Source organism: Drosophila yakuba, chromosome 3L (genome assembly GCF_016746365.2).
Source record: "Drosophila yakuba strain Tai18E2 chromosome 3L, Prin_Dyak_Tai18E2_2.1, whole genome shotgun sequence".
NCBI lineage: Eukaryota > Metazoa > Arthropoda > Insecta > Diptera > Drosophilidae > Drosophila > Drosophila yakuba.
The window spans coordinates 22,263,650-22,288,320 of NC_052529.2; the positions used below are offsets into that span (position 1 = coordinate 22,263,650).

At 44.5% G+C, this 24,671-nt stretch overlaps 7 protein-coding genes across 11 annotated transcripts in view; 4 read left to right on the plus strand and 3 right to left on the minus strand.

Moving 5' to 3' along the window:
• The window catches only part of LOC6539340 (tyramine/octopamine receptor), a 31,282-nt gene extending 27,945 nt beyond the window's left edge, over window positions 1-3,337 (plus strand). For both annotated transcript variants that reach the window (XM_039374633.2, XM_039374632.2), the window contains 2 exons: window positions 603-1,691; window positions 2,756-3,337. In XM_039374633.2, the coding sequence (XP_039230567.1) occupies window positions 603-1,691; window positions 2,756-3,148 (1,482 nt within the window). In that variant the 3' untranslated portion in view covers window positions 3,149-3,337. The remainder of the gene's footprint in view (window positions 1-602; window positions 1,692-2,755) is intronic.
• Window positions 3,338-4,845: 1,508 nt separating this feature from the next.
• LOC6539335 lies at window positions 4,846-5,904 on the plus strand. Its single transcript, XM_002086192.3, has one exon. The coding sequence runs from the start codon at window positions 5,058-5,060 to the stop codon at window positions 5,649-5,651; it is 594 nt and encodes a 197-aa protein (XP_002086228.1). The 5' UTR covers window positions 4,846-5,057; the 3' UTR covers window positions 5,652-5,904.
• Window positions 5,905-6,204: 300 nt separating this feature from the next.
• Window positions 6,205-9,155, minus strand: LOC6540168. The gene is made up of 3 exons (XM_039374631.2): window positions 8,369-9,155; window positions 6,940-8,224; window positions 6,205-6,885 (listed from the first exon to the last, which is right to left on the minus strand). The coding sequence occupies exons 1-3, from the start codon at window positions 9,150-9,152 to the stop codon at window positions 6,813-6,815; spliced, it is 2,142 nt and encodes a 713-aa protein (XP_039230565.1). The 5' UTR covers window positions 9,153-9,155; the 3' UTR covers window positions 6,205-6,812.
• Window positions 9,156-10,376: 1,221 nt separating this feature from the next.
• Window positions 10,377-11,435, plus strand: LOC120321585. The gene has a single exon (XM_039374636.1). The coding sequence runs from the start codon at window positions 10,589-10,591 to the stop codon at window positions 11,180-11,182; it is 594 nt and encodes a 197-aa protein (XP_039230570.1). The 5' UTR covers window positions 10,377-10,588; the 3' UTR covers window positions 11,183-11,435.
• Window positions 11,436-11,735: 300 nt separating this feature from the next.
• On the minus strand, window positions 11,736-17,327 carry LOC6539337. Of its 2 annotated transcripts, none has more exons than XM_039374630.2 (5): window positions 17,014-17,327; window positions 16,140-16,900; window positions 13,900-14,686; window positions 12,471-13,755; window positions 11,736-12,416 (listed from the first exon to the last, which is right to left on the minus strand). In XM_039374630.2, the coding sequence occupies exons 2-5, from the start codon at window positions 16,869-16,871 to the stop codon at window positions 12,344-12,346; spliced, it is 2,877 nt and encodes a 958-aa protein (XP_039230564.1). In that variant the 5' UTR covers window positions 16,872-16,900; window positions 17,014-17,327; the 3' UTR covers window positions 11,736-12,343. The 2 variants fall into 2 exon arrangements, with proteins under 2 accessions (XP_039230564.1, XP_002086229.2); XM_002086193.4 differs by having other exon boundaries at window positions 17,003-17,322.
• Window positions 17,328-17,590: 263 nt separating this feature from the next.
• LOC6535132 (dnaJ protein homolog 1) lies at window positions 17,591-20,345 on the minus strand. 3 transcript variants are annotated; one of them, XM_039374635.2, is made up of 3 exons: window positions 20,229-20,345; window positions 19,827-20,117; window positions 17,591-18,314 (listed from the first exon to the last, which is right to left on the minus strand). In XM_039374635.2, exons 2-3 carry the CDS (start codon window positions 20,061-20,063, stop codon window positions 17,685-17,687), a joined length of 867 nt encoding a protein of 288 aa, XP_039230569.1. In that variant the 5' UTR covers window positions 20,064-20,117; window positions 20,229-20,345; the 3' UTR covers window positions 17,591-17,684. The 3 variants fall into 3 exon arrangements, with proteins under 3 accessions (XP_039230569.1, XP_039230568.1, XP_043063008.1); XM_039374634.2 differs by having other exon boundaries at window positions 19,827-20,144; window positions 20,229-20,341; XM_043207073.1 differs by lacking the exon at window positions 17,591-18,314 and having other exon boundaries at window positions 18,965-20,144; window positions 20,229-20,333.
• A 10-nt stretch (window positions 20,346-20,355) lies between these two features.
• Window positions 20,356-21,855, plus strand: LOC6535133 (60S acidic ribosomal protein P0). The gene is made up of 3 exons (XM_002095759.4): window positions 20,356-20,502; window positions 20,614-20,707; window positions 20,784-21,855. Exons 2-3 carry the CDS (start codon window positions 20,654-20,656, stop codon window positions 21,681-21,683), a joined length of 954 nt encoding a protein of 317 aa, XP_002095795.1. The 5' UTR covers window positions 20,356-20,502; window positions 20,614-20,653; the 3' UTR covers window positions 21,684-21,855.
• Window positions 21,856-24,671: the final 2,816 nt, after the last annotated feature.

Genomic DNA, 24,671 nt, shown 5'->3' on the forward strand with positions numbered 1-24,671 from the left:
TAAACATAATGATAATATTGCATTTTATTATAAATAGTAACGGATAAGAGTTTGGCATTATTGTTTTTACGTTAGACAGCTGAAAAAAAATAATATACTAGATTTGATTAAAAGTATGTAACATGTAGGAGGAAGAGTTTCCGACTATAAATTCTTGGTCAGGATCCGTAGCGGATCCGTCCGTTTCTTTGAGGCGGATTACAATCGAGACGATCTGGCCATGTCTGTCTGTCCGAATGAACACTGAGATATCGGAAACTATTAAAAAAAAATACGAGTTGAGATTACCCATACTGATTCTTGTGAAGTTGGCGCAATTATGTTTTAACAGCCATTGGGCCATAACGCCCACAAGCACCCAAAGCGCCAACGACCAAAATTTTAAAAATGTTTTTATTTGATTAGACTATTATCGTCTTGCCAATTTCTATTGAAACTTTAACGCCGACCATATTAAATGTGACCGTGCCCAATTGTGACCGTGCACGTAACCGAACTGGTAGTTTCTACTCCTTTAATAAGTTTAGAATCAGTAGATCTTATTTATGTTCTCGAAACTACCACATTCAAACTCCCCCCGACTTGTTTTCTATTTAAACCAGGCCCTTCTCACCGCCCTGGTTCTCTCGGTCATTATCGTGCTGACCATTATCGGGAACATCCTGGTGATTCTTAGTGTGTTTACCTACAAGCCGCTGCGCATCGTCCAGAACTTCTTTATAGTGTCGCTGGCGGTGGCCGATCTCACGGTGGCGCTTTTGGTGCTGCCCTTCAACGTGGCTTACTCGATTCTGGGGCGCTGGGAGTTCGGCATCCACCTGTGCAAGCTGTGGCTCACCTGCGACGTGCTGTGCTGCACCAGTTCCATCCTAAACCTGTGTGCCATAGCCCTCGACCGGTACTGGGCCATCACAGACCCCATCAACTACGCCCAAAAGCGGACCGTGGGTCGCGTCTTGCTGCTCATCTCCGGAGTGTGGCTACTCTCACTACTGATAAGTAGTCCACCGTTGATCGGCTGGAACGACTGGCCGGACGAGTTCACCAGCGCCACGCCCTGCGAGCTGACCTCGCAGCGCGGCTACGTCATCTACTCTTCGCTGGGCTCCTTCTTCATTCCGCTGGCCATTATGACGATCGTCTACATCGAGATCTTCGTAGCCACGCGGCGCCGCTTGAGGGAGAGAGCCAGGGCCAACAAGCTCAACACGATCGCTCTTAAGTCCACCGAGCTGGAGCCGATGGCCAACTCCTCGCCCGTCGCTGCCTCCAACTCCGGCTCCAAGTCGCGCCTTCTAGCCAGCTGGCTGTGCTGCGGCCGAGATCGGGCCCAGTTCGCCACACCTATGATCCAGAATGACCAGGAGAGCATCAGCAGCGAAGTCCACCAGCCGCAGGATTCCTCCAAAGCGGGTTCCCACGGCAACAGCGATCCCCAACAGCAGCACATGGTCGTGTTGGTCAAGAAGTCGCGTCGCGCCAAAATCAAGGACTCCATCAAGCACGGAAAGGCCCGTGGTGGCCGCAGGTCGCAGTCCTCGTCCACCTGCGAGCCCCATGGCGAGCAACAGCTCCTTCCTGCCGGCGGGGATGGTGTTAGCTGCCAGGCCGGTGGAGGACACTCTGGAGGCGGAAAGTCCGACGCTGAGATCAGCACGGAGAGCGGGAGCGATCCCAAGGGTTGCATACAGGTAAGACGAGAATCGTAATGATATTAAAAATCCACAAGTGATTTCCTTTATATAAAATATATATGTATTTCTATAAATCCAGTTAGACAGTTAGTCAGACAAAATAAGAAGTGCAGACTCTAATGACGCAGCGCAAGTTTGCTTCTAATTTCGTTGCCACGCCAATAATTCCCCCAAAACTGTCAGGCCACACTTCTAAAAAATTTTTAGTTTTTTTATTTTTATAAAGTTTTTTACAAAATTTCTATCGTGAGACTTCCGTTCTCTCTTTCACTGGTTGAGCAACGGGTATCCACAAACCCACAAACATGTATTTTCTCTTTTACCCTACGAGTTACGAGAATAAAAACAAGAGAGAACGCTATAGTGGAGTTCCCCGACTATCTGATACCCGTTACTCAGCTAGTGGAAGTGCGAAGGACAGTTTTTGGCGGTTTGTGGGCGTTAGAGTGAGCGCGCAAAAAATTTTTTGGCAAATAGATAGAAATTTACAAGACTAATACAAAAATGAAAAAATATCAAAACATTTTTCAAAAGTGTGGCGTGCAGCTTTGGCGGTTTGTGGCGTTAGAGTGGGCGTGGCAAAAGTTTTTGGCAAATAGATAGAAATTTACAAGACTAATACAAAAATGAAAAAATATCAAAACATTTTTCAAAAGTGTGGGCGTGGCAGCTTTGGGCGGTTTGTGGGCGTTAGAGTGGGCGTGGCAACCTGAATCGACAAACTTGCGCTGCGTCTATGTCCCTGGATACCTATACTTAATCTCAACTTTCTAGCTTTTGTAGTTCCTGAGATCTCGACGTTCATAAGGACAGACGGACAGACAGACGGACGGACAGACGGACATGGCCAGATCGACTCGGCTACTGATCCTGATCAAGAATATATATACTTTATATGGTCGGAAACGCTTCCTTCTGCCTGTTACATACTTTTCAACGAATCTAGTACACCCTATTTACTCTAAGAGTAACGGGTATAATTACTTTACAAAAAAAACAGTTACTTATTTCTAATATCCATGTCACTTGATTAACAAAACTATTCCTCATCTCGATTCCAGGTCTGCGTGACCCAGGCGGACGAGCAGACGTCACTCAAGCTGACCCCGCCGCAATCCTCGACGGGAGTCGCCGCTGTTTCCGCCACTCCGCTGCAGAAGAAGACTAGTGGGGTAAACCAGTTCATCGAGGAAAAGCAGAAGATCTCGCTATCCAAGGAGCGGCGGGCGGCTCGCACCCTCGGCATCATTATGGGCGTGTTCGTCATCTGCTGGCTGCCTTTCTTCCTCATGTACGTCATCCTGCCCTTCTGCCAGAGCTGCTGCCCCACGAACAAGTTCAAGAACTTCATCACCTGGCTGGGCTACATCAACTCGGGCCTTAACCCGGTCATATACACCATATTCAACCTAGACTACCGACGGGCCTTCAAGCGACTTCTAGGACTGAATTGAGACAGCCGGGCAGGGGCGGGCGGAGGATTTAGGCCGGGCCAACCAAGGTTCGAACGGGAAAGCGTTACTCAAAGTCTGTGCCAAACTTAAATGGTCGTTTGAGCGATCAGCGAAGATCTCAATCTGTAGTTGGACCCTCAGTTGGCGAACTTTCAAATTAAAATTTTCTGTCACTTATATGCTTTCAAATTTTATCTTTGGTAACTCATTTTCAATAAGTCGATGAATTTGATAAAGCTTGGTAAATTGAATAATATTTATATATTTAACGTTAAGGCAAACTGCCAGCCACTGCATTGGAAAGTCGAAAATGAGACTCGTGCTATTATTTCTAGCTGTACTTCAAATTCTTTCATTTAGTTTTAAACATTTTGTTTATATTCTTTTCTTCGGAATCGATTCAGTTGTATCTCTCCAATGCGCGTAAATTGCTCAATACTCATACTTAAATGGGTTGTGCTGGCTGGGATTAAAGGGAAGAAGTATGTATGCCTCGAGCCACAGCTTCTAAGTTCATTAAAAATCACTAAAATCATTAAAATTACATGGTAAAGAATTATACATGTATTTTACATATACACCAGCTATGTGACATCCCAAATGAAAACAGCATCAAATTGAATTTAATACAATTAAATTAAATGATTAGGCATAAGAATTGTGGCAACTTTCGTGTTTCACCCCATGCGTATGAAAAACCAAAAAGTGTTAGTTAAATTAAATCTGCGCTCACGATCTACTAAGCTAACAAATATCTTCCAAGAAAGTAACGATTTATAGGCATCACTTTAACGATTTGTTTTTATATGTAATTTAGTTGTAGGTAAGCGATAAACCCAACCACTATACCTAATGTGTACTTTCAAATACGCTTTGAACTATTTGTTAAATAATTTAATGATTAATTGTTTTTATGGCATAGCAACTATTGTGTTGAGTGGGCAGCTTAAAGCTAGCACATCGAATCTTACTTAAGATAGATAAATGTTTAATTGCACTTTACGAAGTGCAAGAGAGTTGGAGAAAGGAGATACTTTAATGGATGTATAAACTCAAGTACATGCTATATCGAATATGGATATCACAATTTATGTCATTTAACGACGATGTATGATAGTTTCACTAATTAACTTGTTTAACGAGCAAAAGCAAACAAAGCGTAAACAAAACAAATAAAAGACAGATTCGAATTAAAGTTATATAAAAAAGCGTTTAAGTTTATGGAGATGGGTATATTTGGTTCTGTTACATAAACCGACATCACAACTCTTAAAAATAAGTTAATAAGGTTTCCAGCCTACAAGACTTATTTTACCCTCCGAGATATTTTTCTAAAAAAAATAGGGTCAACAAGCCCCGAGTTTTAGCGACACCCTTTGAAAACTCATATATTTCCCAAATATGACAATATAAATATAGCCGACTTTTCTATATTTTCTTCGTTACTAAGTATACCTGTTGCCCAAAGTAAACGACCTGCAGAAAACTAATTAGGTGTTTTTTTATACTTTACCGCCATGGTGGGAAACCCCAGTAATGAACCGGTGTGTCATGTTTAAATATTTCCGATCACAATTTTAAATTATCTCCTGCTTAACAGTAAAGTATGTGGCGTATCGGTACTTGCTGTATGCCTGCAACTATCGGCTGTATACGATACCCATTCGCAGGGAACGCCGGTTCAAGTCAGGTAGCGCCATTGTTTACCATCACTACGAAAGTGACGGCTTGTAAATTGTTGGGATTTAAAATTCAACATTGTCTGGTGGACAGGGCTTGATCCCGAAAATTGGTTACCTGCGGGAGCGGATTTCCGCGAAGTGAGACGCGGTTGCAGACAGGCAGAACGCGCAGCGCATCCCAGTGATGAATATAAGGCACCGCCGCACTTGACAAGCCAACCAGACCAATGGAGACCACGGAAGCGGTGAATACGTGTGAGGAGGGAGACCAGCTGAATGGCTCCTTCCGCCTGCAGTGCCTGAATTCCTCCGTGGACATGGAGAGCGAAAGTGACCTCTCGCTGGCCTTCGAGCGCGAGGAGCAGTCCCCGGATGGCAGCAGCGACGAGCTGCCGGCCTTCGAAATCCGTGCCTTCTCGCCCCACGGACGCACACCGTCGCCAATCGACGATCTCGATCTGTCGGACATCGAAACGCCCAAGCAGTCGCTTAAGCAGCAGTTCCCTCCGGACGAGGAGGAGCGCTCGCGCCAGAACGATCCTCAGTACGTGGCCCTGCACGAAATTAACGCCCAGATCAGCCCGCCCAGTGATGTCGATGAGTCCAACATCTTGGAAACGATCTTCGAGGGCGTTTTTTTGAGCACCCCGCCCCGTGATAAAGCTTCCAGCTCGGGCAACTCCCGCTTTACGCCCAAGCGCGGGCGTACAAATCTCATCGAGCTGATGGCCAACAGGCTGCACGGCGGCAAGGAGAACCAGTCGCCGGGAGCGGGAGTCTCCGACCCGTGTTTGCCATCGCCACTCAAGGACGCAACCTAGTGACCGCAGCCCACACGACCCAACCAAAGCCATGGAGCGCTCGCTCAGACTGCCATCGATGTTTTAGAATAAATTACGAATTACCTGAATGTATGGTTCAATCCCAGCGGTCACCAGGTGTACACCCAGATGTGTATCCTCGGCTGATCCTCGAGATCCCCTTAGCTTCGTGCCCCGAGTTTTCCGATGTCAGGCTAGAAGATTTTGTAGTGGTAAATAAAGATAGTCGTCTTTCCATGTTTAAAACATTAAATCAAGGTCACGCTCTTATTTTTTGGACAGATGGTACAGGTAGGCATAAGGTTAATTGTTCATAGAACCAATAGATCAGCGGTACCTGGACTAGACCGCGAATAAGCCATTAATGTAACCACTGGAAACTTTTACCGATAATTGTCGGATCTTGGCGTACACTTCAAAGTAAATAATGAAATTGCTACCACATAATTATTAGAACAAATTGATTGTCTAAATTGATGGTTAAACTCGATCAAGAGTTTAATTAAGTAAAATAGATTATATCGTCTAATGTAACAGTTTGAAAAATAAATGATTTAAGTGTACGATTTATTATCTTGAGTGTTTCGACGAATGTCAATTTGCCGTCTAAACAATATCTTCCTTAAGTGTCCCTTTATTTTAAGATTAAGGATTATAGTTGCTTACCAATCTGAAATGTAATGGTAATTATTGGACCTCGCCTACTTTAGGACTACGGTTTTTACACTAATCTTATTATACCTAAGCGGTAGTTTGAGTAAACTAGTATAAAAATAAGAAATTTTGTGATGCTGTTGTTAGATAATAAATCACTACTTTGCTGAGTCGGATTGCGAGTTCGCGCCTAACACGAACACTAGGCTGGAAGCATTATTCATACTTAAAACGAAGTACTGGGACGAGAGTTTTATGTAATATAGAGTAACAAAATCGGGAATGTCTTAAAGGTTCTTGAGCACATTCGAAAATAATACAGCGGTTAGGAGCGGGGAAAAATGATTACTTAACTTTACAATTTTGTAAGCAGTGATACAAAAGTTAAATAACGGATAAGTTAAAATTATATTATCCCGGTTCTCTGTAAGTTGCCTTTGTTTCTACATTTATGGCAGTGTAAAACTTATTTTGCTCCGCAAGTCCTGTTGTGCAATTCGCCTCGAATCAGAAGTTCTTTGAATGACGCGATGCTGAAAATACCTTGACGCGCAGCAATCCTGGATTGACCTCTTGCCAACTGAAATAGGCGAATAATTAAGCGACTTTTGATCGAAAATCCATCCTTACTTACCGCAAACGGCGTTCGCTCAGCCTGGCCTTCACCCTGTTCTTAATAGTGGACACTCCGTTTGCGCTGTGAAGACCACGGCCCGTGATAATAAATACATGCTTGTACACGCGGGTAGTGTTGCGCAGCACAGTTATGTGGCGGTCAAGAAACAAGTCCAGACAGCTGATCGCCTCTACCGTGTGTAGGTAATGCAGGTCTAGCAGGTCCGGGTTGTTCTGGGTGTGCCGATGTACCTCCATTATGCAGTTGGCCGCCCGATGGTTGAATACGTCGATCTTCTGCTTGTGTAACTTGGCTATCTCCGAGTAGTATAACGCCACGCTACCATTGCCGCGCTGAACCGCCTGTTTAGCCTTTAGATAGCACTCTGCTTTAAGTTGGGAGTGATGGGCGGCCATGTTTCGCGTCTCCTCAAAGTCGCGAAGAGCAGCGCACTTGGCATCCTCATGCAGTTGGGGCGACCGGCCAGGGGCGGTCGAACTAGAACTGATGCGGGGACCTTGGCTGGAGGAATTCTGTTGCTTTTGTTGCTTCTGCTTTCGCTCTTCCAGCGCCACTTGCGCACTGAGCTTCTCGCCCTCGCGAAGGGCCTTATCATAAAGTTCTGCTTCGCTCAGCATACTCTGAACATTGCTGTCCAAGACCTCCACTGTTTGAACGTAATTGCTGCCGGTTGCCGCAAAGATCTCAAGCACAGTGTCAGGGGGGATATCGGGAAAGGTCTCGCACAGCTTCATTTTAGTTAGGTGGGTAGCTATATCGTTGGGCGTTTGTTTGCGAGCGGCCAACTCGGCTGCCTTTTTGGCGGCCTGCTGCTCGCTATTGTATATGCTCCAGGCCAACTCCATATCCAGAAGCTCAGCCACATTGCTCGGAGACTCTCTGCAATCGGCGTAGCCTGGATGCTTGAGCAGGCGGGCGAACTGCTCGTCATCGCGCATTGTCTGCTGGCGCATCTCCTCTAGCTGGTTAAACACGGCTTCCATCCACAACATGTAAAGCTGCTTGGCTAGCTGACGTGGCACGAATATTTTTGTTGCGGCAGGTAGCTCCTGTTCCGGGGGCAACATTTCGTCCTCCGTGTAAAACTGAGCGCGTAGCTGCTCAATTAGAGCGCTGCCCAAATCTATTTCCAGAAGAGTATTTTCTTCAGGGTCCTCCTCCTCCTGCTGTTCTAGCTCTGGTTCCTCTGATGCTTCCGGTACTTTAGGCACTATAGGTTGATCCAGAATTCCATTACGGATGTCGCGGATTTTGCGCGTGTGCTCCGAGTATTGTTCGTCGCCTAAAAAATAATTAATATTAGTTCTCAAATATCGAACGTTAACTATGTATTTGACAAATGTATGGTGTCTTATTAAAGAAATGGCGTTTGCAGTTCTTTAAAAAGGTTCATTTTTAATTGACTCCTTTAAGTAGAATATCTTACCTAATACAAAGCAATTTTGAATTTGTATTTGCAACTCTTTATTGGTGGGGGCCGATGCTCGTTTAATGCGCGGTTGACGTTGCGGCTTGGATGCAGTCTTCGATAGCGGCAAAGTTGGTGAGGTGCAGTTGGAAGTGGAAATTGGTGATTCCTGGCCCTCGGCCGCCTTGTCGCAGTCGCATTGAAACTGCGCCGCCTCCTCGCTATCAACAGTTTCCTCAAATCCGATCTGTTCCGAACCAGTGACCGCATATAGCTCGTCCTCCTTTAACAGAATATCAACGGCCCAATCTACGTCGGCCTTGCACTTTACAAACAAATCCCAGAGACCAGTCAGCTGTTTATTGGGATACATCTGGCGCAGGAGTGCAAACCCTTTCGGCTCATTGTGACAGTCAAGGCAGTGCCTTTGAAAGAGCTTTGCCTCATAATGTTCCGCTTTTGACGGTTCCTCTTTTAGTTTGCTTTCTTCGCGGAGGAGATCAATAATAGACACTTCGCTCTTTTCTAAAGCTGGGGCAGCCAAAGCTTCTGGAATTTCCGGAACCGTCGCGTCGCCTGTGTCTTCCGAGGATACTGTCTGGGACCAGTATGATGGCGCTCCCTGCTCGTAGGGCACCCACGTTTGGGCATTGGCATTCAGCTTAAAAGTATTTTCCGCAGGCGCAGGGACTGGGGCTTCCAGCGGTTTGCTCTCCTCGAAGCTGGTGATGACAGGCACGGCAGGAAGAGGTGGATGTTTGCGTAGTTGCGGCAGCTCCACAGAGTACTTTGTCTCCTTCATTAACTGTCACATAAAAGATTTTGCGTACAAGATTAATATTTTATAATTTATATATATATTACAATTTTAATAAGCGTAATCATTACTTAATAAGCTTCGGGCTCAGAAATAATATAAACAAACTTTTATACAAAACAAATTTACTTATAAACAAGAAAACGCTATAGTCGAGTTCGGCGACTATCAGAACCTGTTCGTACTCAGCTAGTGGAAGTGCGAACAAAAATGTTTACAATTTTTGTGTTATTTCGATAGATATAGGGAAAACAATAATTAATGAAGAAAATATTAAAAAAAAATTTCAAAAGAGTGGTAGTGGCAGTTTGGGGCAGTTGGTGTGGCCAACAGTTATTGCCAAATCGAAAACAATTTACAAGACTATAACATAAATTAAACAAGAGGGAATGGTATAGTCGAGTTTCCCGACTATCCGATACCCGTTACTCACCTAGTGAAAGTGCGAAGAAGAAATTTCAACATTTGTGGGCAAAAAGATTTTTGGCAAATCGAAATAAATTTACAAAACTGTGCAAAAGTGTGCAAAAAATATGATAAAATGTTGCGGCTTGCAAATCGATAACTAATAATGAAATAAAAAATATAAAAACATTTTTCCAAAGTGTGGCCGTGACAACATGAATCGACAAACTGGCTCTGCGTCTATGTCTCTGGAGTCTGGATTTTGCGTAAACAAAACAAATAAAAGACAGATTCGAATTAAAGTTATATAAAAAAGCGTTTAAGTTTATGGAGATGGGTATATTTGGTTCTGTTACATAAACCGACATCACAACTCTTAAAAATAAGTTAATAAGGTTTCCAGCCTACAAGACTTATTTTACCCTCCGAGATATTTTTCTAAAAAAAATAGGGTCAACAAGCCCCGAGTTTTAGCGACACCCTTTGAAAACTCATATATTTCCCAAATATGACAATATAAATATAGCCGACTTTTCTATATTTTCTTCGTTACTAAGTATACCTGTTGCCCAAAGTAAACGACCTGCAGAAAACTAATTAGGTGTTTTTTTATACTTTACCGCCATGGTGGGAAACCCCAGTAATGAACCGGTGTGTCATGTTTAAATATTTCCGATCACAATTTTAAATTATCTCCTGCTTAACAGTAAAGTATGTGGCGTATCGGTACTTGCTGTATGCCTGCAACTATCGGCTGTATACGATACCCATTCGCAGGGAACGCCGGTTCAAGTCAGGTAGCGCCATTGTTTACCATCACTACGAAAGTGACGGCTTGTAAATTGTTGGGATTTAAAATTCAACATTGTCTGGTGGACAGGGCTTGATCCCGAAAATTGGTTACCTGCGGGAGCGGATTTCCGCGAAGTGAGACGCGGTTGCAGACAGGCAGAACGCGCAGCGCATCCCAGTGATGAATATAAGGCACCGCCGCACTTGACAAGCCAACCAGACCAATGGAGACCACGGAAGCGGTGAATACGTGTGAGGAGGGAGACCAGCTGAATGGCTCCTTCCGCCTGCAGTGCCTGAATTCCTCCGTGGACATGGAGAGCGAAAGTGACCTCTCGCTGGCCTTCGAGCGCGAGGAGCAGTCCCCGGATGGCAGCAGCGACGAGCTGCCGGCCTTCGAAATCCGTGCCTTCTCGCCCCACGGACGCACACCGTCGCCAATCGACGATCTCGATCTGTCGGACATCGAAACGCCCAAGCAGTCGCTTAAGCAGCAGTTCCCTCCGGACGAGGAGGAGCGCTCGCGCCAGAACGATCCTCAGTACGTGGCCCTGCACGAAATTAACGCCCAGATCAGCCCGCCCAGTGATGTCGATGAGTCCAACATCTTGGAAACGATCTTCGAGGGCGTTTTTTTGAGCACCCCGCCCCGTGATAAAGCTTCCAGCTCGGGCAACTCCCGCTTTACGCCCAAGCGCGGGCGTACAAATCTCATCGAGCTGATGGCCAACAGGCTGCACGGCGGCAAGGAGAACCAGTCGCCGGGAGCGGGAGTCTCCGACCCGTGTTTGCCATCGCCACTCAAGGACGCAACCTAGTGACCGCAGCCCACACGACCCAACCAAAGCCATGGAGCGCTCGCTCAGACTGCCATCGATGTTTTAGAATAAATTACGAATTACCTGAATGTATGGTTCAATCCCAGCGGTCACCAGGTGTACACCCAGATGTGTATCCTCGGCTGATCCTCGAGATCCCCTTAGCTTCGTGCCCCGAGTTTTCCGATGTCAGGCTAGAAGATTTTGTAGTGGTAAATAAAGATAGTCGTCTTTCCATGTTTAAAACATTAAATCAAGGTCACGCTCTTATTTTTTGGACAGATGGTACAGGTAGGCATAAGGTTAATTGTTCATAGAACCAATAGATCAGCGGTACCTGGACTAGACCGCGAATAAGCCATTAATGTAACCACTGGAAACTTTTACCGATAATTGTCGGATCTTGGCGTACACTTCAAAGTAAATAATGAAATTGCTACCACATAATTATTAGAACAAATTGATTGTCTAAATTGATGGTTAAACTCGATCAAGAGTTTAATTAAGTAAAATAGATTATATCGTCTAATGTAACAGTTTGAAAAATAAATGATTTAAGTGTACGATTTATTATCTTGAGTGTTTCGACGAATGTCAATTTGCCGTCTAAACAATATCTTCCTTAAGTGTCCCTTTATTTTAAGATTAAGGATTATAGTTGCTTACCAATCTGAAATGTAATGGTAATTATTGGACCTCGCCTACTTTAGGACTACGGTTTTTACACTAATCTTATTATACCTAAGCGGTAGTTTGAGTAAACTAGTATAAAAATAAGAAATTTTGTGATGCTGTTGTTAGATAATAAATCACTACTTTGCTGAGTCGGATTGCGAGTTCGCGCCTAACACGAACACTAGGCTGGAAGCATTATTCATACTTAAAACGAAGTACTGGGACGAGAGTTTTATGTAATATAGAGTAACAAAATCGGGAATGTCTTAAAGGTTCTTGAGCACATTCGAAAATAATACAGCGGTTAGGAGCGGGGAAAAATGATTACTTAACTTTACAATTTTGTAAGCAGTGATACAAAAGTTAAATAACGGATAAGTTAAAATTATATTATCCCGGTTCTCTGTAAGTTGCCTTTGTTTCTACATTTATGGCAGTGTAAAACTTATTTTGCTCCGCAAGTCCTGTTGTGCAATTCGCCTCGAATCAGAAGTTCTTTGAATGACGCGATGCTGAAAATACCTTGACGCGCAGCAATCCTGGATTGACCTCTTGCCAACTGAAATAGGCGAATAATTAAGCGACTTTTGATCGAAAATCCATCCTTACTTACCGCAAACGGCGTTCGCTCAGCCTGGCCTTCACCCTGTTCTTAATAGTGGACACTCCGTTTGCGCTGTGAAGACCACGGCCCGTGATAATAAATACATGCTTGTACACGCGGGTAGTGTTGCGCAGCACAGTTATGTGGCGGTCAAGAAACAAGTCCAGACAGCTGATCGCCTCTACCGTGTGTAGGTAATGCAGGTCTAGCAGGTCCGGGTTGTTCTGGGTGTGCCGATGTACCTCCATTATGCAGTTGGCCGCCCGATGGTTGAATACGTCGATCTTCTGCTTGTGTAACTTGGCTATCTCCGAGTAGTATAACGCCACGCTACCATTGCCGCGCTGAACCGCCTGTTTAGCCTTTAGATAGCACTCTGCTTTAAGTTGGGAGTGATGGGCGGCCATGTTTCGCGTCTCCTCAAAGTCGCGAAGAGCAGCGCACTTGGCATCCTCATGCAGTTGGGGCGACCGGCCAGGGGCGGTCGAACTAGAACTGATGCGGGGACCTTGGCTGGAGGAATTCTGTTGCTTTTGTTGCTTCTGCTTTCGCTCTTCCAGCGCCACTTGCGCACTGAGCTTCTCGCCCTCGCGAAGGGCCTTATCATAAAGTTCTGCTTCGCTCAGCATACTCTGAACATTGCTGTCCAAGACCTCCACTGTTTGAACGTAATTGCTGCCGGTTGCCGCAAAGATCTCAAGCACAGTGTCAGGGGGGATATCGGGAAAGGTCTCGCACAGCTTCATTTTAGTTAGGTGGGTAGCTATATCGTTGGGCGTTTGTTTGCGAGCGGCCAACTCGGCTGCCTTTTTGGCGGCCTGCTGCTCGCTATTGTATATGCTCCAGGCCAACTCCATATCCAGAAGCTCAGCCACATTGCTCGGAGACTCTCTGCAATCGGCGTAGCCTGGATGCTTGAGCAGGCGGGCGAACTGCTCGTCATCGCGCATTGTCTGCTGGCGCATCTCCTCTAGCTGGTTAAACACGGCTTCCATCCACAACATGTAAAGCTGCTTGGCTAGCTGACGTGGCACGAATATTTTTGTTGCGGCAGGTAGCTCCTGTTCCGGGGGCAACATTTCGTCCTCCGTGTAAAACTGAGCGCGTAGCTGCTCAATTAGAGCGCTGCCCAAATCTATTTCCAGAAGAGTATTTTCTTCAGGGTCCTCCTCCTCCTGCTGTTCTAGCTCTGGTTCCTCTGATGCTTCCGGTACTTTAGGCACTATAGGTTGATCCAGAATTCCATTACGGATGTCGCGGATTTTGCGCGTGTGCTCCGAGTATTGTTCGTCGCCTAAAAAATAATTAATATTAGTTCTCAAATATCGAACGTTAACTATGTATTTGACAAATGTATGGTGTCTTATTAAAGAAATGGCGTTTGCAGTTCTTTAAAAAGGTTCATTTTTAATTGACTCCTTTAAGTAGAATATCTTACCTAATACAAAGCAATTTTGAATTTGTATTTGCAACTCTTTATTGGTGGGGGCCGATGCTCGTTTAATGCGCGGTTGACGTTGCGGCTTGGATGCAGTCTTCGATAGCGGCAAAGTTGGTGAGGTGCAGTTGGAAGTGGAAATTGGTGATTCCTGGCCCTCGGCCGCCTTGTCGCAGTCGCATTGAAACTGCGCCGCCTCCTCGCTATCAACAGTTTCCTCAAATCCGATCTGTTCCGAACCAGTGACCGCATATAGCTCGTCCTCCTTTAACAGAATATCAACGGCCCAATCTACGTCGGCCTTGCACTTTACAAACAAATCCCAGAGACCAGTCAGCTGTTTATTGGGATACATCTGGCGCAGGAGTGCAAACCCTTTCGGCTCATTGTGACAGTCAAGGCAGTGCCTTTGAAAGAGCTTTGCCTCATAATGTTCCGCTTTTGACGGTTCCTCTTTTAGTTTGCTTTCTTCGCGGAGGAGATCAATAATAGACACTTCGCTCTTTTCTAAAGCTGGGGCAGCCAAAGCTTCTGGAATTTCCGGAACCGTCGCGTCGCCTGTGTCTTCCGAGGATACTGTCTGGGACCAGTATGATGGCGCTCCCTGCTCGTAGGGCACCCACGTTTGGGCATTGGCATTCAGCTTAAAAGTATTTTCCGCAGGCGCAGGGACTGGGGCTTCCAGCGGTTTGCTCTCCTCGAAGCTGGTGATGACAGGCACGGCAGGAAGAGGTGGATGTTTGCGTAGTTGCGGCAGCTCCACAGAGTACTTTGTCTCCTTCATTAACTGTCACATAAAAGATTTTGCGTACAAGATTAATATTTTATAATTTATATATATATTACAATTTTAATAAGCGTAATCATTACTTAATAAGCTTCGGGCTCAGAAATAATATAAACAAACTTTTATACAAAACAAATTTACTTATAAACAAGAAAACGCTATAGTCGAGTTCGGCGACTATCAGAACCTGTTCGTACTCAGCTAGTGGAAGTGCGAACAAAAATGTTTACAATTTTTGTGTTATTTCGATAGATATAGGGAAAACAATAATTAATGAAGAAAATATTAAAAAAAAATTTCAAAAGAGTGGTAGTGGCAGTTTGGGGCAGTTGGTGTGGCCAACAGTTATTGCCAAATCGAAAACAATTTACAAGACTATAACATAAATTAAACAAGAGGGAATGCTATAGTCGAGTTTCCCGACTATCCGATACCCGTTACTCACCTAGTGAAAGTGCGAAGAAGAAATTTCAACATTTGTGGGCGTGGCAAAAAGATTTTTGGCAAATCGAAATAAATTTACAAAACTGTGCAAAAGTGTGCAAAAAATATGATAAAATGTTGCGGCTTGCAAATCGATAACTAATAATGAAATAAAAAATATAAAAACATTTTTCCAAAGTGTGGCCGTGACAACATGAATCGACAAACTGGCTCTGCGTCTATGTCTCTGGAGTCTGGATTTTGAATCTCAACTTTCTAGCTTTTATAGTTCCTGAGATCTGGACGTTCATGCGGACGGACATGCCCAGATCGACTCGGCTATTGATCCTGATCAACAATTTATAACTTTATTTGGCTACATACTTTTCAACAATTATTTTGGGCGTCTTAAAAGCGTAATAGTGGGCGCGGCAAAATTTGATAACAAATTTGCGCTGCATTTATGTGTCTGGAATCTGCATGCTTCATTTTAAGACTTTTCTAGCTTTTATAGTTCCTGAGATCGAGGCGCTCATACGGACCGACGGACATGACCAGATCGACTTGTCAATTGATTCTGAAGGAAACGCTTCCTTCCTTCTACGTGTTACATACACTCTTAATATACGAGTAACGGATATAAAGTTGAAAAAGGTGTTGTTACTTTAAGTGTGTTATGTTCAAAAAATTCGGAGTTTAATTAGTATATTTAAAAAGCAAGCTAGATGCCCGCTCTTATCTAACGAAAGCCGACTGTTTGGCAGATTGGCCATGAACAGCAAATATCACCGGATACATTTATTGCCAACGACTTTCTGAACTCAAGTAATGGAGTTGACGATGATGACTGTAAAATATTTAATGCCAACAAAAAGGCATCTATAAGGAGTTGGAATTAAGTGTCAAACACTTCTGGAGTTGTCTACATTATTCTTATTTCTTTGAGGCGTTTTCTGACCGACATAAAGTCGACTCCAAGTGAATGAATAAAAATTTAAGGAAATCGCTTCAAGAGCAAGTGAAGTCTCACCTGAATGAGCTCTCCCGCAGTAGTGCGCTCGTAACGCTCCAGCATGCGCTGAATATTCTCCCGGGGAACACTGTGGACGTTCTTCTGGGCCAGCTTGCTGGCAGACTTGCACCAACTAGTCTGTGGCTCGAGAAGCTCAATTACGTAGCCGTGACGCACTGCGCACTGGACGTATGGCTGCATCTCCCACACCATTGTGTTGGTGTTATCCACGATAATGGGGCTCCAGCCGCATGCGGCCTTGTCGCGCACTCGCTGCTGGTTCCATTCGTGGGCGGCTGGCAGCAGAGTGGGGTTGAAGTCATAGCCGTGGCGCGTTTTGAAATAGTCGTCTGAGCTAAGGACAAAGTCGCGCACCTGGTGTCTGTCGAGTAGGTGCGCCTGACGCACCAGAGACTCTGCCAGAGTACTTTTACCGCTGCCTGGAGGACCGCGCATAATAATCATCAGTTTGTGGCCCGCCTGCGCCCGCTGGCAAATTGAGCTAAGCTGTTTGTTACTCTGGTTGCTGGTCATATTGCTGGCGGGGCACATTCTGATGGAGCTTGGGGCTCCAGCAGAAGCATACTTCCTGGGAGTGCCGCCGCTTCTGTTGCGGCTACAATTGTTGTTGTTGTTGTTGTTGTTTCTGTTGTTGTTATTGTTGTTGTAGTTATTGTTGTTGTTGCTGCTGCCCAGCAAGAGCGCCAAATCCGATGGGTCAGCTGAATCCGAATTTCGAGCTGTCGACATTGCGGTTTTTTTATTTTTGCTTGCTTGCCCTGTGAAAGAAGATCGTTTAGAGCCGATCGCAACGTAATGCGCAGTAATCAACAGACTCCCCACCCCCAAATTCCCTTATCGCATCCGGGGCTTGGACTCACCAATATCTGACCAGACCAAGATCCCTGATGCCGTAAATGCGAGCACGCCTGATGTCTCACTGTGACTCCTTCAATGGGTCCTCATGCAAGGATAAACCTGCAGGCTGCTGCTCCGTTTGTTTGTTTCCAGAAAAAGGGGAGCTATGCGTCTCACTACATCCGTGAATTTACTGCATTACCAGTTGGGAAAACCACGTCTGAGCGGAGGCTATCGATTGCGCTATCGTCATCGATAGGCAGCAGTGCTGACGGCCAGCCGTTTTCAAGCCAAGAAATCGCTAAATTTTTGGTTTCGGCTTAAGTATATTAAGTCTTAGATTAGTTTACTTTAGTTTAGATCTTTACTTTAATGTTGTGAAGGACATGCGGAAAACATTAAAAATGGAATTGTTATCACAAAAGATTTGGCTTATGCGTAATTGCAAATAACTCCATAACAGATGTATATGTACCAAGAGTCTATAATACCTAAATACATCTACATCTGAAGATGTATTTAGGGTTTGTAAATGTCTCCATATTTGTGGTAAAACTTTTAACTGGTTATAAAACTATAATTAACCCACTGCAGAGTAAAAAAATAAATTATTTTATCGAAATTTTTAGAAAAGTTTTATTTATTTTAATTTTTTCTTTGCTTTGTAACTTCTCTTTTGAAGAGACCCTTGATAGCCGTCTTGCTTTATAGGCGTTTTTCCATTTTTGAAGCGATCCATTTCCAACTGGCGGTGGCTGTCTTTACAACAGACAAGGCATTAAGGGTACTTTTTGCTGCAGTTTTGGATGAATGTAAAGTCTGGGTAAATGTTTTGGCCACAACTGTTTTGGAAGCTGCATATAGTCCAGCTAGGAATCCCTGAGGAAGTGTTTTAGCCACTGCTTCCGTAGCAGAATTCACTGAAGCTGGTAATAATTTGGCAACCGTGTTCGCTGCCGTTGCTAATGACGAACCTGAAATTGCGGACGAACCTACGGCTCTCGGTTCATGGATAACTGTTTTGCCCAAGACTTTGGCAGCCGAAGAAAAGGCTGCGTTCAGAGCACTAGGAGAAACTCGAATATTTTCTCCTGGCGACAGTTTGCTAAGTCCCAATATTCGTTTCGTTTTTAAAGCGGCTAGCCAGGGAAACAATGTCCATATGGATCCGGGATGCAGTTGGCTTGTTTCCTGCGTTGGAATAGCTGGATGATTGTTTGGCTGCGGAACTGGCAATAATTTGTGGAATACTCGGTACGCCACATAGGTGCCAACCAGCACGCCTCCGATGAAGGCAGCCACTTTGAGCTCTTTGTGGTAATTTCCTGGCGATGTTTCGGGTGGCATTGGAAAATTTCCCAATTCAGACAGTTGGCCACTAGCGTTCTTGGACTTAATGGCTTCAGAGTCTCTGAGCCGCATGATTTTATGATAATCCATCAGGACGCGGCGGAACTCCACCGTTCCATCCTCGTTATTGTCGGTTTGATATTGCAGGAACAACCACCGGAAATCTTCATTATCCTCACTGTCGGTGGCTGTTCTCGACAAGCCCAGAACCTGGTTGTAGCTATCGTAGACGTCGCTCATTTTGGTTTGGATCTTCTGCTACAGCATTTCTGGGAATCACATTTGTACATATGTACATCAAAGCGATTATGGATGTGAGGAATATATCAATATATCGATATTTTTTGGAAACAAAATTTGGTACTATATTGAATTTCGCTTTTCTGTAAAATATATTTGTAAAATTTCCTATTGTCCCACTAATATAATAAAGAAAAATTATATATAAAGAAAGTCGTAAGGCAAATGGAGGGAAAATGAGCGCATCCAATAGCTAATATATGGAGTATTTAACAACAGCGCAACCTGCAAAATTTGCAGCAAGTACATTAAAATGAGCGGCAACACTTCAACCCTCTGGTCGAACCTGAAAATTAAGTGAAAATTAAATTAAGTATAAGTTATTTATAACTAAATTATGTTTTAAACGCACCAAGTTGTTATAATTGTATTAACTAATAATAATAAAATAATAGTGCCTTCTGTTTACCAGAATTGGTTCCGATTTAAAAATCCCTTATTGGTTCATTTGTTCAAATAAGCTGAAAACACAGTAAATTTTAAAATACATGTAAAAAATTGCTCCATCAAAAATGAATTTTTTTTTTATTTTTAAATATATGTACCGAGAAACAAGTAGTTCGATTTCTATGAAATCTTTAAAATCTAAAATACTTAATTTATAATTTTAAAAAATAATGTATGTATCATCGATGCGATATTTTTGTGTTACATATTTTCACAACCATATAAGCGATGTTTTCTAGAAACTTAAGCTGATTCATTTACTCGAAATAGAGATGCATTAGTGAATTGTATGTTATCAAAATGGTAATGCAATTTTCTTTACCTCTGGACAAACATCTATGAAAACATTGTGTCATTTGTCCATTATTGTATTATCCTATCAAGTCCATAGCATAGCATAGCGCCAATGTGTATAGCAATAACTTTTAATTTAGCTGTTGCTTTTAGTTTTCTCTGCTTGATCTGATGGACCTGATTTACACATTTTTAGAAACAACAATATCCGTAGATACAAAGAATAAATTAGCTGAACAGTACAAGTTGTACAAGTATCTATAAATTAAGATCCCCGAGATTGCTTTACCAAGCCCTTGGAACGTTAGCTTAATCCGAGGACGATCCATCGTTGTCGGAAGCCTTTTTTTTCCGGTTGAAGAACTGGAAGGTCTTGTAGGCAGCGAACGCAAAGAGCACGGTTCCTCCGACGGCGCACATAAAGGGGATCATGTCTGACGTGGGCTGGGCGAAGGTCGCCGGCTCGTCATCACATTTGAGACCGTCCTCGCCGTACTGGTCGTATATCTCGCGCTTTTCCTTGTCGGAGAGCACTTCGAAGGCGGCCACCACCTCCCTGAATTGCTCCTCGGCCTGCGGATGGTCGTTCTTGTCCGGATGGTAGCGGAGAGCCATCCGGCGGTATCCCTTCTTGACGTCTTCGCTGGATGCATTCCTCTCAATGCCCAGAATCTTGTAGTAATCCTTACCCATTGTGGTTAAATGGGATTCTCCTTGTTCTGGTATGGTATGTGAGGCAGCGCCAACCTGGTGATATTTCGGTAGTTCAATTCGCTGATTGAAAACAATATAACAAATAAACCGAAACTAACAGATAATCGATAAATTATTGCCCGCCAGTAACAAGAGTAACCCTACCTTCAAAATACTGTTAACACTATTAACAGAAGTAATTGTAAGGCACTGTAGGCTTCCATTAATTATTAATTCATGTTTTTTTTTTTATTCTCCTTTTTCAAGTATTTTACAAGGAATTATATATTTCAAAGAAAAAATAATAATTTCGTTTATCGGAATTGGTATTTTTTAGACCATGCGGTAATTTTATCGTAATCGATGCGGTCACACTGGCTTCCGCCGCCAACTTCCCTCTTTCCGTTCTGTGAGCGAAAACCGAAAAGTCTGTGCTTTGGTAAGTAATGCTAAAAGCCCGAAAAATTGTTGCATCCCGAGGATTTTCGGTCCAATAACTGTTGAATGGTGTTGGCCAAGTGCTGACTAATTGAGATGACGTCTTTTGCAGTTCTTAAATTCATCCGACGAGTCCCTAATACACGATCAAAATGGTTAGGGAGAACAAGGCAGCATGGAAGGCTCAGTACTTCATCAAGGTTGTGGTAAGTATAGAACCGCTCTCCCCTGCCTCGCCCCTGGCATATGCTTCCAACTAATCCTCGCTAATCCGTCTTCCAGGAACTGTTCGATGAGTTCCCAAAGTGCTTCATCGTGGGCGCCGACAACGTTGGCTCCAAGCAGATGCAGAACATCCGTACCAGCCTGCGTGGACTTGCCGTCGTGCTTATGGGCAAGAACACCATGATGCGCAAGGCCATCCGCGGTCATCTGGAGAACAACCCGCAGCTGGAGAAGCTACTGCCCCACATCAAGGGTAACGTGGGCTTCGTGTTCACCAAGGGCGATCTCGCCGAGGTGCGCGACAAGCTGTTGGAGTCCAAGGTGCGCGCTCCCGCCCGTCCCGGCGCTATTGCCCCTCTGCACGTCATCATCCCGGCCCAGAACACTGGCTTGGGACCCGAGAAGACCAGTTTCTTCCAGGCCCTGTCCATCCCGACCAAGATCTCTAAGGGAACAATTGAAATCATCAACGATGTGCCCATTCTGAAGCCCGGCGACAAGGTCGGCGCCTCCGAGGCGACGCTGCTCAATATGTTGAACATCTCGCCCTTCTCGTACGGTCTGATCGTCAACCAGGTGTATGACTCCGGCTCGATCTTCTCGCCCGAGATCCTGGACATCAAGCCCGAGGATCTGCGCGTCAAGTTCCAGCAGGGAGTGGCCAACCTGGCCGCCGTTTGTTTGTCCGTGGGCTACCCTACCATCGCCTCGGCCCCGCACAGCATTGCCAACGGATTCAAGAACCTTCTGGCTATTGCTGCCACCACCGAGGTGGAGTTCAAGGAGGCGACCACCATCAAGGAGTACATCAAGGACCCCAGCAAGTTCGCCGCCGCTGCCTCGGCTTCGGCTGCCCCCGCCGCCGGCGGAGCTGCCGAGAAGAAGGAGGAGGCCAAGAAGGTCGAGTCCGAGTCCGAAGAGGAGGACGATGATATGGGCTTCGGTCTGTTCGACTAAGCTGGACCCCGAATGCAGTATGCCAACTGCAGCGCCCACGGAACATCGCTTTCGACGTTTACTTCCTAAGACCCTCTATTATGTTTTCTATGTGCAAATTATTGCCGCGGTTTGACGGACCCTATGGCGAGTTGCATTAAACATGCAGTAAACTGCTCGAAAGCGCACTTAACTTAACCGTCTTTTAAATTTGTACGTAAATCGAGGTGGACATGGTGGGACTGGCCCTAAAATACGAAGGCTTGTGAAAATCCATTCTCCTCTAAATACCCAAGAAGCGGCAGGTGCCGCATGCAGCTGCCCCCGGTCGTCCGCATATTTACAAAGTAATTACTTGTGATAAAATGAATTTCACAAGATGAGAAAAGTTTAAAGTTTCTGCTGCCGTCGTCGGCGACTTTTGCGATTTCTTTTGCTTTTCGCAAAAGACATCGTCGACGGAGACGCTCATAAAAATTCAATTTGTCTTGACAAAATACGCAAGAAATTAAGAATGTGCCAAGTGGCGGCAAAAGAAACTTTCCTTCCCTTTTTTCCATTTTCCTGCACATTTCTTTCTCTTCTGGCGAGCGAAAATGAGTTACGCGACTGGGGCGTGAAAGTGCCACGCCCGCGTGGCGATATGTCGCCCCCGAAGCGCAGGAAGGCGTGGGGCCGGAAGTGGAAACTGGCGGAGCAGGAGCCGCGGGCCAAGTTAAACACTGCATAAATAGCCGGGACCAAAATGAAAGGCCCTTACGAAAATAAATCCTCCGCAGGCCTCTTTGGTTCTTAGAGATGGCTTCGTGAGCATCCTTGGAAGTAATTGCGGATATGTTAAAAGCTATAGTCTATATAGGCTATAGAATTATGCTCTATAAGTTTTAGCGAGCTGCTTGGCACGACTCTTTCGACTCTTCGAAATTTCAGTTTTTATTTTTGGGAACTCTTTATAGGTATTAAAATTAATATAGATTAAGAAATGATTGAAAATTTAAAAATATGTACGTATGTATGTATGATTAAATAATCTACCATTTTTGATTAAATCTCTGGTGTTAAATATTTTGTTAACAGCAAAGTAATTGGCCGGTATCACCGAAAACCCGTTACAAAGTATAGTAAGTGTATGACTTCCACTTAGTGTCTATTTTAAATAACTTTCTCTAAAATATTATTACTAGCGTTTCACGAGGTCATCCCTAGACTTGGTATGTTAGAGTCCTATTTGGTTTTGAGATAAATTAATAAAGACATTGCATAATTTGAGCGCCGCTGGCGTCAAATATACACAGGAATTAGCATAAACTGTGGGGCGGTTGACCAGCCCCAAAAACCAACCAGCATACCACCCACCGCCCCACCCACCGCTTGGCACTCAATCAGCAGCAAGCGGCATTTGAAATCAAAATGCGATTGGCAAAATGATTTGCTTCAATTTTTGTGATGCGCATAATAAATGAAGTTTGGACATTTGGACAATTGATTGGGACAGCAGCCATGCGGTGGCCAGTGCAGGGGCTGATCGGGCCGGGCAATCCAGAAGGAGTGGTCCGAGAAACCCATACAGGCAATGTACGATATACCACACATCACATCGCATCACATCACACCACACACTCCATCGCAATGTTTGCCATGCACAACAAAATGTGGAGCAGTCGACAGATTCGAAATCTGATTCAGATTCAGATTCGAGTTCAGGACTCCGGTCCAAGTAGCAAGCCCCTCCGCCGACCGGGTATCCCCTGAAACTGGACTCGATTTCGGCTATCCAATGCGGACAGATAGATTTGTATGAATATTTTTGCCCTGGCATTTCGTTTGTGTGCTAAACATGTGAATGCCATCGATATAACGATGCTGCTTCTGCTCCTTCTCCTGCTCTTGGTCCTGCTTCTGCTCCCGTCGTGCATGCTCCCCAAGCTCCCCATCCACCCTGTGCGCTCAGTTGTGATTTGTTTGGCCAAAAGATTTGGAGAAAAACGGTTTAATTCTTGTGGAATGGCTTAAGCGATTCCTGCTCCTGCCGGCGAGTTCTACTAGCGCACTGTGAACCGGAAGCGGAATTTCCAAACGGACTTAAAACAGCAAACTCTACATGACTTCACTCGCGAAAATATGTTCGGGCATATGCTACATGACATCAATGGATCAAATATTTAATTTGTCAAACTTCGGATCAATGTTATTAGGCAATGCAGTCTTTAAATGTTGTATTGACATGTACATTGTACAACCGAGACGAGTGCCCCGACAATTAGATATTCATGTAAACAACTTTATAATTGTGTTATTATACATACATTTGGTTAGCTGGCATTTTGCTCGCAATGCAATATAGTATTATAGATTGAAAAGTATGCAACAGGTAGTAGAAAACTATCAATATTTTGGTCCGCCTACTAATGTTTACAAAATGTTAGATTTCAGCCAGAAATGGATTTTTTTCATTTTAAAGCCAACTAAAAAGTTGTTGAATCCTGTGAGCATTTGAGGCAGCAGATGAACTCCAGTAAATGGGAGAAACTTTGGTTAGCATCAGCCGGCTGTATCCGAGATGATAACTGAAATAGAAATCTATTTTCCGACTGACTGACGTGCAATACAAATACATTTTCCGAGCTGTGCCAATGGTAGCGGGGTGTGGTGGCCCGCACGAAAGGGGAAGCCGAAAAAACGAAATATTGGTGATCTGGAAACATTCACGGAATTGTTTGTCAGGTCGCAGGGGCGTCTCCTGGCCACGGCCTCGCCCCTAAACCCACGCATCCCCGGGCACAACATGCTCAATTTAGTCTCGTCACATCAAAATGTTTGCTCATCGCGCTGTTTGCCGAGGCTGCCATTGTAGTTGTGGACGGGATATAATTTGGGGGCGCTTACCGCGTTTAATTTATCTATGCATATGTTTTGAGATGCCAACAACAGCACGAGTTCTCGCTGAGGTAGCCCGAAACCGGAGCCCTGCCCCACATAAATCACAGTCAACAGCACGCATACGCAGCC

What these genes read in the sequence shown, in the direction of transcription:
- LOC6539335 (XM_002086192.3), top strand. Translation starts at nt 5,058, where the DNA reads ATGGAGACCACGGAAGCGGTGAATACGTGTGAGGAGGGAGACCAGCTG.
- LOC6535132 (XM_039374635.2), bottom strand. Translation starts at nt 20,063, where the DNA reads ATGGGTAAGGATTACTACAAGATTCTGGGCATTGAGAGGAATGCATCC. An exon ending in AATGTGATGACGAGCCGGCG is followed by an intron (nt 18,315 to 19,826) that starts ACCTTCGCCCAG and finishes ATGCCACCCGAA; the next exon opens with ACATCGCCAGGAAATTACCA.
- LOC6539337 (XM_039374630.2), bottom strand. Translation starts at nt 16,871, where the DNA reads ATGTCGACAGCTCGAAATTCGGATTCAGCTGACCCATCGGATTTGGCG. An exon ending in CTGCGGGAGAGCTCATTCAG is followed by an intron (nt 14,687 to 16,139) that starts GTGAGACTTCAC and finishes TTTATGTGACAG; the next exon opens with TTAATGAAGGAGACAAAGTA. An exon ending in TCAAAATTGCTTTGTATTAG is followed by an intron (nt 13,756 to 13,899) that starts GTAAGATATTCT and finishes ATTATTTTTTAG; the next exon opens with GCGACGAACAATACTCGGAG.
- LOC6535133 (XM_002095759.4), top strand. Translation starts at nt 20,654, where the DNA reads ATGGTTAGGGAGAACAAGGCAGCATGGAAGGCTCAGTACTTCATCAAG. An exon ending in AGTACTTCATCAAGGTTGTG is followed by an intron (nt 20,708 to 20,783) that starts GTAAGTATAGAA and finishes TCCGTCTTCCAG; the next exon opens with GAACTGTTCGATGAGTTCCC.
- LOC120321585 (XM_039374636.1), top strand. Translation starts at nt 10,589, where the DNA reads ATGGAGACCACGGAAGCGGTGAATACGTGTGAGGAGGGAGACCAGCTG.
- LOC6540168 (XM_039374631.2), bottom strand. Translation starts at nt 9,152, where the DNA reads ATGAAGGAGACAAAGTACTCTGTGGAGCTGCCGCAACTACGCAAACAT. An exon ending in TCAAAATTGCTTTGTATTAG is followed by an intron (nt 8,225 to 8,368) that starts GTAAGATATTCT and finishes ATTATTTTTTAG; the next exon opens with GCGACGAACAATACTCGGAG. An exon ending in CTGAGCGAACGCCGTTTGCG is followed by an intron (nt 6,886 to 6,939) that starts GTAAGTAAGGAT and finishes CGCCTATTTCAG; the next exon opens with TTGGCAAGAGGTCAATCCAG.